We start from the raw sequence: 11,600 nt of genomic DNA, 5'->3' as shown, positions 1-11,600 counted from the left end.
ACTCAAGAAGGAAGGCATTGTTTGTATCTTCTCATTCAATTTAACAACACAGAAAAAAAACCCACACTGCGTCGACAGGATAGGGGAAAACTGCCAGGCACATCTATACAAGACTGTTTAAAATGCACTTTTATCAGCTACAAGGACAGGGGTTTTTTTTTCACTACTTTTTTCAAAATTGTGTTTTCAGGTAAAATGGTGTATTTTTATGGGGGGAAAAATGGCTTGTGTGTCCTTCTGTTCATTGTTGTACAGATGGAAAAAAGATCTTTTCCCTTTGCTCAAAATGATTTCCTTTTCAGATTCAGAGATGAATGACATTAGCCCTGGCCAGTTTGCTCAGTGATAGAGCGTCAGCCCGGTGTGTGCAAGTCCTGGGTTTGATTCCCAGCCAGGGCACATAGGAGAAGCGCCCATCTGCTTCTCCACCCTTCCCGCTCTTCTTTCTCTCTTTCTCTTCCCCTCCCACAGCCAAGGCTCCTCTGGAGCAAAGTTGGCCCGGGTGCTGGGGATGGCTCTGTGACCTCTGCCGCAGGCGCTAGAGTGGATCTGGTTGCAACAGAGCGACACCCCAGATGGGCAGAGCATTGCCCCCTGGTGGGCATGCCAGGTGGATCCTGGTCGGGCGCATGCAGGAGTCCGACTGCCTCCCGCTTCTCACTTCAGAAAAATACAAAAAAAGAGAGAGAGAGAAAAAGAAGAATGACATTAATGATGAAGATGCCATTATAATGAGTGCCTGCAGCCTAAAGTGGGACCCTCAAATGTCCAGAATGAAACAGGGAATGCTGTCACTTGTGGCGCCGCCACTTCTCCCCTGGTGGGTCGCACCACTTGACTTGGAAATTGCTGTCCCCGAAGGCCTCTCCTCTGGTGTCCTCCATGGGGTTCCCTCTCCTGCAAAGCACGGCTGGCCTCTGCCTCACGGTCATCCCCACATGCCCCTGCCTCTGTGCGGGAGAGATGGTTTCCCTCACTAGGCAGTAACACACCACGAACAGAAAGTTCTTCCTGAAGTTCTCGTTCATGAACGCATAGACGATGGGGTTGCAGATGGAGTTGGAGAACCCGATGATCTGCACTACGGCAAAAATCATCTTGATAGTGACCTCGTCGCTTTCCCGCTCAAAGTTGCCTGAAACGGGAAGGACACACTTGAGCACACATAGCCATTTTAGTGACCCGAAAAGTAACGCTTCTCTTTATCAAACGTCTGTAACCAAATTCACTTGGATGAGACAGATTCCCCAGGCCACTGTGGGGTGGGGAAGAATGTCTGAAAGTAAAAATCAAAAACAATCCTTGCGAGGAGCCTTCATTTTAAGAGCATCAAGTCTGACCAGCGCAGCTCAGGGCCCAGCACCCGTTGGGGTGGGAGGGGAGGGTTGTTGCATTTCTACTGGATTCCAAGCAGCACAGAACCTGGGTGCGAGAGCTGCCCTTCACCTGTGTTCTAGAAACACAGTCATCTTGAAGTCAGAGATTCTTAGGGATACTTGCCTGAGGGGCTGAAATCCCAGGTGCTGTCAACTGCACATGGCTCAAGTCAGGGTCTCCCACCTCCCCTGATACAGAAATGATTCAGGAGAACCGCCCACATGGCGTGAAGGAAGAGCCGCCCGCGCCTTTCCCTGATCTGCTGTGAGCATTCAAGGCTTGGTCACCGACCTTGAAAATGGTCAGAAGCCCATGAACCATTTGCTACTTGGTCTCCCCCGTGAAGAGCGACGGGTCTGGACGGCTCTCACAGGAGAGAAAGGAGGCCCCCTGCGGGAGGAGGAGGGCAGACACTCACTGTATTCGAGCATCATGTGAACGATGTGGAAAGGGGCCCAGCACACAGCAAAGAGCGCCACCAAGGTCACCATCATGACGACAGCCCGTTTCTTCCTCCTGGACTCACAAGGACAGCTCGTATCGGTTAACCTCCCCTCGGCAAGTGTGTCAGCTCGATGGCAAAGCTATGACAGTAAAGTCTGAGTCTAGGCCTCCCAACCAGAATTCCGCTGAGAGGGATCAAGTCCACAACAGGTTAAACGTGGGCTGTGTGTCCTCTTTCCTGTCATGGGGTCACCGTCATCCTGCTCTCCCTCGCCTCGTAAACATCCTTGTGATTGATCAGGGAGGGCTCATGGTGGGTCTAGCCTTCAGCTGGGTGCTTGGCGTTGGGTTATGTCATCAATCTTCCCAACAAGCCTGGGGCAGGTGCAGGGACGGAGGCACAGGGACAGGAAAGGTTTAGTAACTTGCAACGTCAGGTTGGCTAGTAAGAGATCTAAACTCCTAAGGGCTCATTTGGATTTAAACATTAGGCTGTCTAACTTCAGTGCCTAAGTGCCAATTCATTTTCCATTGAAGAGCACTCATCCATGGGATAGGAAAACATCAATATTTATGAAATGTGGGAAGCCCTCAGGATACAATTAAAATGGGAACCTTGGTTATGTCTCTGAATAACATGGCTGACCAGGCTTCCACACTGGTTTTCTCCAAAAATGTGAAAGGACTCTACATGCTTGCATGGTGCTTTTCAGTGTATAAAAAGTTGTCGTTTATTTCTTATTTCACCACGGTAGCCCCTCTGCCGAGGAAGCGGGAGGGCTGGCTAAATCAGCATTAAGTACCAAGATGCTGACTGAGCACCTGTCCACTGAGAGGAAGGATGTCTTCCCAGGCACAGGGCACTAGAGGGCACTGCACACTTGGAGGAATGCTAAAAAATCTCATCAAACCCCTGGACTTCTTATCAGGTTCTGCTTGTTTTGTTTTTAACAGCTATTCGGTGTAAATTACAAAATGAACCCCTTGTAGTGTCATGGCAGTGAGTTGGGTTTCATATATTTTCTGTTAACGACTGCCATCTGAAAGCAGTGCCCTCAGGGAATATAACATCTACCGAGAACTAATTCACACGCTCGGGTTTCCAGAGGGTGTTCCAACACGTCACCTCACGTATTTCAGCCTCATGCTCGGGTGGGAGGCAGGAAGGATGGAAGCGTGCTCCCTGAGACCCACAAGGAAGACAGGGCCGGGGAGGAAGGAGTCTTACCCACATCATGGGGCTGGTGGGTGGCAGAGAGGGGAGTGCCCACAGCCCCCCCCCCCCCCCCAGTGCCGTACAGACACATCAAGGAAAACAGAACAATGTCTAAATTCCAAGAAAGTTTCTGTCTGTAATGGTGGATTTGGGAGCTGGTGAGCTGGCTCTTTCTTCCTGCCACCCACTGCCTCTCAAAAGGTTAAGGACAGCTCACACCCTGCATATGAACAGCAAATACACAAAGACCCAATCACCCAGGAATCCTGAGACCCCTGGTAACACGGTCCCTTCCGGCACAACACAGTAAACACACGTGAAAGTGGGATGGTGTTTCATCACACCCACCTGGCTATTTTTGACATCTCTTTTCCATGAATGGTTTGGAGCACCGAGCTGTCCCCCACTCTCTTATTGATCCACAGTTCATACCCAATTTTGCTGTACAGAGTAAGCATCAGCACCAGGGGCAGGAGGAAGAGGATGACAAGGATGAAGGTGGTGTAGACTCTCTGGTGCACTGGGCTGGTCCACTCCTCCAAGCAGCAGACGTGTTGTTTTTCATATAAGAAGTCATACTTAATCTTTGAGGGAAGAAGGATTCTGTTAGGAGAGCCCACCATCTGCATCATGGGACAGAAAGCCAGGAGCTGTGGGGACTCCGCACGATTCACACCCTAACGTGTTTACCACGGGGCGACCACGTCCAATGACGTACTGTTGTGACTGTTTTTTTGTTCTAAAGTGTGGGAGTGACCCGCTCCCCATCGCTGATGACCTGCTTCAGATGCTTATACTTTCTTTCCTATATTTCAAATGGACTCGAGGACCAAAAACTGTTTCACTTTTTATCTTTCTCAGCTTTTTACCCTCCTGTCATAAGTGTTGACGAGACACAGGAGCACTTCAATGACCCACGTATGAACGGAGGTCATCTCCTGTATGGCGGGCCGGCTAGTTTAACGTCACTTCATTTTGCTTCCTCGGTTGTGGAGGAGACAAACTTTTCACCAGGGGTCAACTCCCCCACACCCCACCCCAACCCACCCCACCCCCAAGGCGGAGAACCGGAGTCTGGTTCTGTTAGTGCTGCTTCAGGTCACAGTGATCGGGTTGCTACACAGAGTGTGAAAAAGACACCGGTAGCTTTTAGGTTCTGAGAGGAACGAGACATGGGGGTTCGAACTGTCGCTAATCTACCCCTATTCGGACTCAGTTAGAAGCCTTTGAGGGGTGTATTGCATGGAAGGCCAATGTTTGTTTATCAACACTGTTTCTGACAGACTCACTTTAGGAGTTCCCATGTCTTATTATATAGCAATATTAATAAAAACAGCAAGTGCGAATTAGGACACACTAAACATGTAACCTCTATTCAAAGGTCATTTCTCCAGATAATAGGAATAAAAGCCAGAGAATTTATCACAACTGCTGTCATTTTACTCACGCTGGAGCTTTCCAGATGAAGAATACCTTAGGTCTTTGACGTATGTTTTGCTGCCAGCAGATAATCTGCCTTCCAGCAAATCTTATCGCCAGTCATCCATGCCAATAGAAGGCGGAAAGAAAGCTTTTCCATACACTCACCAAAGATAAACCCCGAGTTCTGGTCTTGGTGTTGTTTACAAAGACAACGAACTAAGAATGAAAACACTCGGTGAATAAGAAGCTCAAGATCCAAAGTGCCCGGGAAGAGGATATTAAAACGAAATTCATTCTGACTCCCAGCACACAGATGGGGCTACCACTGCCAACAGGCACAGGGACCGGTGAAGGACGCACCTAAGTGAGCACAGGGCAGCCGATCCCAGACAGGTGCACCTTGTCGGGGACAGAAAGGACTGACAGCACACTCACTCTATGGTTTGGTGAAAACCAGAATCAAGGACTTCTATTTCCAAACACCCACGTCTCTAAAAATCCCACTGCCTCAGAGGATGGCTGAGCTGGAGGTGTGACACTGGGTCCACATTCCACTCCCTCTCTCATCGTCACCTTGTCCCAATTTACACCAGTCCCCTCACCCCACCAATGTTACTCTAGGGCACCCGAGCTTGTTTTTTTTCCTGGTTCAAACTGCTGATGTCAGGGGACCCACCTTGACCTGGGTGCCACCAACCCACGAGAGATAGGGCTTTGTGCTTTTCCCTGCATTAAGTATATTTCTATTCAGGATAAAGCTTGATATTAGAAAGGAAGGGGGGAGGTGTTTTGACAGGTGTTGAGATGTCCTCTCACATTTTTTCCACAGGGAAGGGGCAGAAGAGGTGAGAGTTTTAACTGAACCACCCGGTGGCTTCGGGCCCTGACAGTTGTCAAAGATGTCAGCCCCGAAAGGTAGACCCACGCTGGGAGCAGAGCGGAGGGGGTCGGTGGAGACGCGGGGTAGGGGCTCTTGATTTCACGCCAGAGGGAGCTCCCAGCCCCCGTCATGCTCGCGCGCGCAGTCTCTAATAGAATTTCGAAGCGAGAAGGAGGTCGGGGGAGGCATAAAAAGATACATTCATTTAATTTGAAAAAATGAACTTATATTTTTCCTGACAGAAAGCAGAAAATATGATTTGGCTCATCGATCTGACAGCAAGGGCTGACTTTGCCAATTAGGTGACAGGCATGGTCTACAAACTAAATGAGTTCTATGCCTCTGTGTAAATATCCTGCTCACAAAAATTAGGGGATCTTTTATCACTTCATATTCATTTTGAAATATCCCCTAATTTTTTGTGAGCAGGAATATATAAAAACTCATCTATATAATGTAGTTAGAGCATAAGCTAACACTGTATTTTAAAAATGCACAAATCTCCTAGAGCTCTGTGGGTGCAAAATGGACCCCACAAATGGGCATAGGATTGGGCCACTTCTTAAAGGGCTCTGACAGTGGGGGGGTTCCAGGGCAGGGTCGGGTCACAGAGTCATGTGCAGAAGCTGACGGGTCTTCCTGCACCGTCACAGTGGGAGCGGCAGGTGGAACCTAGTGGAGTTACCCCAAAAACACCCAAGAAGTAAAGAATCAGTCAAGAGCAACAGTCACACTCAGAAGCCACCACATGAGACCAGAGGACACCTGCCCCGTCCTCTCCCCACTCTCCTCACCGGCTCCTGGTAGCTGAGAGGAAGAGAAAGAGAAACAGGAGAGGATGCAGAGAAGGGGACCGCTCCCCTCTCCTTAGGGCTGGACTCCAGGCCTGAGAACAGCTCACAGCAGGGGAAGGAAGACGTGTCTGATTCATTGACAAATTCAGTGATGTTGACTCTGGACCAGACATTCTAATCACGAAACTAGCACTGTACTTGTTGACAGAAAGTGACCAGAGGAATCTGACAACCCAATTGGCTGGAAGAGTCCAGGGCCTGCACAGTCTCCATCCAGGGCGTGTGTCTAGGGAGCAAGGAGAGGCGTGGGACTGCTCTCTGCACTCACCTGTGGAGCCCCCTCACTCACTCTACCACACACATCAGAAACCAGGCTGCATCGTCCTGGACAGACATGTGCAAAAAAAAAAAAAAAAAAATTAAATTAAATTAAACTGGACCACTCTCTTATATCCTATACAGAAATAAACTCCCAATGGGTTAAAGATTTAAATGTAAGGCCTGAAACCATAAAACTCTTCAAATAAAACATAGAAAGTAATTGTTTGACATCAGTCTGAGTAATATCTTTTGAGACATGTCCCCTCAATCAAGAGAAACAAAATAAAGAATAATCAAACTAAAAAGCTTTTGCGCAGCGAAGGAAACCATCGACAAAATGAAAAGACAACCTACTGACTGGCAGTCTACGTTCACAGATGATATATCCAATAAGGGGTTGCAATATAAAATTTAGAAGAAACTTATACAGCTCAGTAACAAAAAAGTAAATAAACAACCAATCGAAAAATGGGCAGAGGGCATGGAAAGACGTTTCTCCAAAGACTCACAGATGGCCAACAGACCTATGAAAAGAGGCTCAGTATCACTGATCATCAGGAAAATATAAATCAAAACCATAATGTGACACCACCATACACCTGTCAGAATGGCTAGTAATAAAAAAAGTTAACAATTCACAAGTGTAGGTCAGGATGTGGAGAAAAGAGACCCCTCATGCACTGTTGGTGGGACTGCGGACTGGGGCAGCCACTGTGGGAAACAGTATGGTGATTCCTCATGGTACTAAAAAGAGACTGACCAGGGGACCCAGCAATTCCACTCCTGGGTATTTACTCAAAGGAAACAAGAACACTAATTGGAAAAGATATATGCACAATGTTCATTGCAACATTATTTACAATAGCCAAAATATGGAAGCAACACAGGTATCCATTGATAGATGAATGGCTAAAGAAGATGTGGTACATTTACACAATGGAATACTACTCAGACATAAAGAAAATGAAATCTTGCCATTCTTACAACAACATGGGTGGGTCGAGGGTATTGTGCTAAGTGAATAATACTAGGCAAAGAAAGACAAGTACCATATGGTTTCACTTAGTTGTAGAATCTAAAAACAAACCCAAACAGACTGATAGATATAGAGACCAAAAGGATGTTTACCAGAAGGGAGGGGTTGGGGTGAAAGAAAAGGGAATGAGGGGAATACAGTCAACAATATTGTGATAATTTTACACAGCAACAGAGGATGACTAACTAGCTTTAGTGGGCTGAGAGCATTGGAGATATAAAAATGCCAAATCACTCTATTGTACACCCAAAATGAATATAACCAACATAAGACTGTGTACCAGATATACTTAAAAGAAATAAATTTAAAAAAAATAATGCCACATTTTAAATGTCCCCTTGCCGGAGGGTACATCTGATGTCCTTGCTGATGGATATCGCATGCCTATGTGGACTTCAAAAGGTACAAAAATACAGTTTAAAGTCATCTCAGGGAGCAGTGTACGACCCCCTTCCTGTGTTTGAAGACTCTCATCTGTGCCAGATGTCCCCCAGTGCAGGACGCCCCCTTGGATGGACAGGGCCACTGGAGGCCATCACAGTGCTGCCCTCATCGTGACTGTCCAGGCAAGGCTGGGTCTGCCTGACAGTGTTTCCTATTCAAATTACCATTTGCCACCGAATAGGAGGCAGGTAAGAAAGGACTTAAGATAGAGACATCAATTAATAAGGAGACAATCAATCACAACTGTGTTTTATGTGACTTAAAAAAAAATTGGAGTGACCACCAGACTCTGCCAATGTAACTGGACCCCAAAGGATGCGAGAAAAGCCGTGTCCACTTGGAAGGGAAATGTAGAAAGTGACCTTGGTACATTGAATTTTAAGTATTAACATCTTGCCGATATAAGATCAATAGAGAGCTAGAAAAAGTGTGTGTGTGTGTGTGTGTGTGTGTGTGTGTGTGTGTGTGGAAATTTTAAAACAGATTATTTGAGGCCACCTGAAAAAGTCCAGTGAAATAATTGAGATCATGAAAATTTGCCACAAATCTCTTGCGTGAAGGAAATTATAATCAAGAGCATGGGAACACATTCCCATAGTAGGATAAGTATCAATCCCAGCCTACCTCAAGTCGTTGTACGTGCCACATGGGGGATCCCACGATGACCGCCACCAGCCAGACCACACCTATAAAAATGTTACGGTCATCGGAATATGACTCAGCCAAGCAAAATACATCATGCTTAATTCTCTACCCACAAAGATTCCTTCCACCCAACAAACTCACCCCATCACCTCCGTGCTGGAGCCGTACAATGGTCTCCTCATGTGTTCTCACCTCCACCCTCTCACTACCCTCAAAATGGCTGCTGGGAGAGTCTTCCCAGAATGTGTTTTAAATGTTTAAAAGTCTTGACTAGTGTGTCATAACCTCTAAGATAAAACCCAACCCCCTTCCACCATCCCTGAGGTCTCCACAATCTCACTCGCCTCTCTCCTTCCTCTTATATTTCAGTCCATGTTCCTCGCACCCGGGTCCTCTACTCAGACTTTATAGAGTTGGTTTTGGTCCCCATATCCCAGGTGTGCTGCTCGTCACCTTCATGCTGTCACCCTGGATTGACACCCTATCCCCACGCTGTGGACTCATTTCCCAGGACATCAACTCGAGAGTGACTTTCTCTAGGAAAGCTTCAAGGGCAACCACCCTTTCCAGATAGAACTGACCTCTTGGATTTCCCCAGGAAAGTTCCCTTAGTAGGTGCCTTGACCAGCCAAATGGTGTTTGTTGAGTGAATGAAAAACTTAAACATGCTATAGGTCACCCTCTAAAATTTCTTCTTAAAATGGAAAGTACATTTACTTTGACCATCATGATATGGGCATTCTTTTCTTATATAAACATATACAACATCAGAAATCAGGGAGTCTGTTGAGAGAATTACTTTAGCAAAGTGTCTTTGGCAAGGAACAAAAGAGAAGCTTAAAGCCCAGGACAAAGCCAGAACCAAGAGCCCCAACATCCAATTTGAGGGAAAAAATCCCAGCTCAGACTCTGCTTGTTCTTTCTTTACTGAGTGGGACCAGGAGGAAGACTGTGCATTGTCTTGGGTTTCAAGGAATACTGAGACTTGTTTAAGCCATAATGGGGTTTATTATAAAGACACACATGACCCAGCATGATTCAAGATAGCCCTGGGGCTCCCAAATGTCTGTCTGTCTGTCTGTCTCTCTCTCTGCATGTGGCCATGTACATTTATTCTAGCCCAGCCCTCATCCTATTATGTTACCTAGTGTCCAATCATCTTCCAGTCTTTAATAGAATCTTGAGAGGAATCAAATCTAATTGGCTTAGCTCAGTGCCAATCCTCCATGGTCCACAGCCTGCCCAGGGATAGACCCAAGGCTGGGTGAATATGACTGATGGGATGTGGGAGCCGTTCTGAGCAGGACAGTCTAGCAGGTCTCTGCTGGCTGGGGCCCAGGGGTATACAGTTTCAGCTAGAAGGTGGTGCTGCACATGACAGATACACTAGTTCCCAGTGTCACAGAGCTAGAGAGACTAGTGACACAACCATGTACAGAAGCCTCCCCCCCCCCCCAATGGGAGAGGAGTCTACTTGCCTTAAAACCTTCCCGGCCCATAACTTTTTTGAGCGGGGACTGCCTGTTATCCACTTTGCTTTCAGATGTTGAGATTCCCTCTACTCTTTATTTTTCTTTTATTTTTTAATAACTCCCTCTGCCAAGTATTCTCTCCTCATGCCCTTTCACACCCACCCGCTGTGTGCAGATGTTTGGAGGGTGGAAGCCTGTCCGTTATGCAGGTCTCTGGGTTCTTTGAAAGGAAGGATGCAACACAAATTTGGAACTAAGAAACTAACAATTATTTTTCCCTCCTAATAGTTTGTTTGTTCATTTCAAACCATTTAACATGCGTTTGGCATTGCCGGGCCTTCAGGAGTTCTTTCTGTTCTCCTGCTACCTCACACTGGGAGAACTGTCACAGCAGCAAGGAGAGTCTGCTCACAGCACCCTAGCGGGGTGCTCATAGAAACGGTTCTCCTCGGTGACTGATCGTGTGGTTCTCCTCGGTGACTGATCGTTGTGGTTGCTTCCTGCAGTTCAGATGGACCGCAATATACTTACGCTATTGCGAGGTGCATTAAAGTTCATCAAGGACTCGATAACAATTATCAAAAAGAGTTGTTCCAGGTGCGTGGGTTTGGCCGGCTCTGAGACATCTCTCACGAGGTCCCTGCTCGCCAGCCTACTGACCCTGAAACGCCGGGAGCAAGCTGTGTCCTCGAGAGGCATCGCCAGCATCCAGCGCCCAGCATTCCCTCAGGTCCCATGGCCTTCTGGGCAGGACCCCTGTTCTCTGCTTTTCTAAGAACACCCTCCCTGCCCCCCTGGGAAAACTCAGCAGCCCTGACAAGGGGTATCTTAGCCATCTCTCACATCAGGATGGCAGATTTACTTATGTAACTCACGTTGCTGTGGCAGCGCCCCTGATGGGCAAGCTTAGATCAGCCACACATCGGGCTTAAAAGGGGGAGACTTCACCCGAAGAAGTCCATCTGAAACGAGAGATGGCCCTGCTGGGGTAGACCCAAAGGAGAAATGGGGAGAGGGTGGGGTAGGCAGGGAGAGGACCGAGGTCCTCAAACTACCCCCCAACGCCGACCACCGGGACGAGCAGCTGCCCCCCAGCTTGCCCGGGGTTCGCTGGGCACCGGGCGGCCCTGGCGCACCCTCACCTAGCATGGTGAAAGCCCTCCGGTTGGTGTACTGCCACCTCGTCCTGAAGGGGTGCACGAGGCCATGGTGCCTCTCCACCGCGATGCAGGTCATGGTGAGGATCTCCGTCACGACGGCCGTGGACTGGACGAAGGGCACCAGCTTGCAGACGAAAGCACCTGTGGCCCGGGAGGCAAGTCACACACACGGAAAAGAAGACGAGCTGCCACCCGCCTCTCTGCAACCCCCACAGTTCATTCACCCTGAGCCTCCCCTCCGACCTTTCATGTCTCTAGTTAGAGGACAATTGCACAGTCATGGAGAAAGGTCAGGCAGCCTGATGTGGTCCCTCCTCAAGTGGATGCTGAGCTCCTAAATTGTACATAATTATGTGTAACAGAGCGAAGATGGGTGCGTAAGTCTCCAG

At 47.9% G+C, this 11,600-nt stretch overlaps 1 protein-coding gene across 1 annotated transcript in view; it reads right to left on the bottom strand.

Moving 5' to 3' along the window:
* Positions 1-791: 791 nt before the first annotated feature.
* Positions 792-11,600, bottom strand: part of QRFPR (pyroglutamylated RFamide peptide receptor) — a 30,835-nt gene continuing 20,026 nt past the window's right edge. Inside the window, exons 2-6 of the mRNA XM_066252702.1 lie at positions 11,194-11,352; positions 8,559-8,620; positions 3,386-3,621; positions 1,796-1,893; positions 792-1,135 (exon numbers count right to left, since the gene is read on the bottom strand). Coding sequence (XP_066108799.1) covers positions 792-1,135; positions 1,796-1,893; positions 3,386-3,621; positions 8,559-8,620; positions 11,194-11,352 — 899 coding nt within the window. The remainder of the gene's footprint in view (positions 1,136-1,795; positions 1,894-3,385; positions 3,622-8,558; positions 8,621-11,193; positions 11,353-11,600) is intronic.

Source organism: Saccopteryx bilineata, chromosome 1 (assembly GCF_036850765.1).
Source record: "Saccopteryx bilineata isolate mSacBil1 chromosome 1, mSacBil1_pri_phased_curated, whole genome shotgun sequence".
In the NCBI taxonomy this organism is placed as follows: Eukaryota; Metazoa; Chordata; class Mammalia; order Chiroptera; family Emballonuridae; genus Saccopteryx; species Saccopteryx bilineata.
Note: the sequence above shows the minus strand (reverse complement) of the source record. Positions and strands in the feature narration are given on the sequence as shown.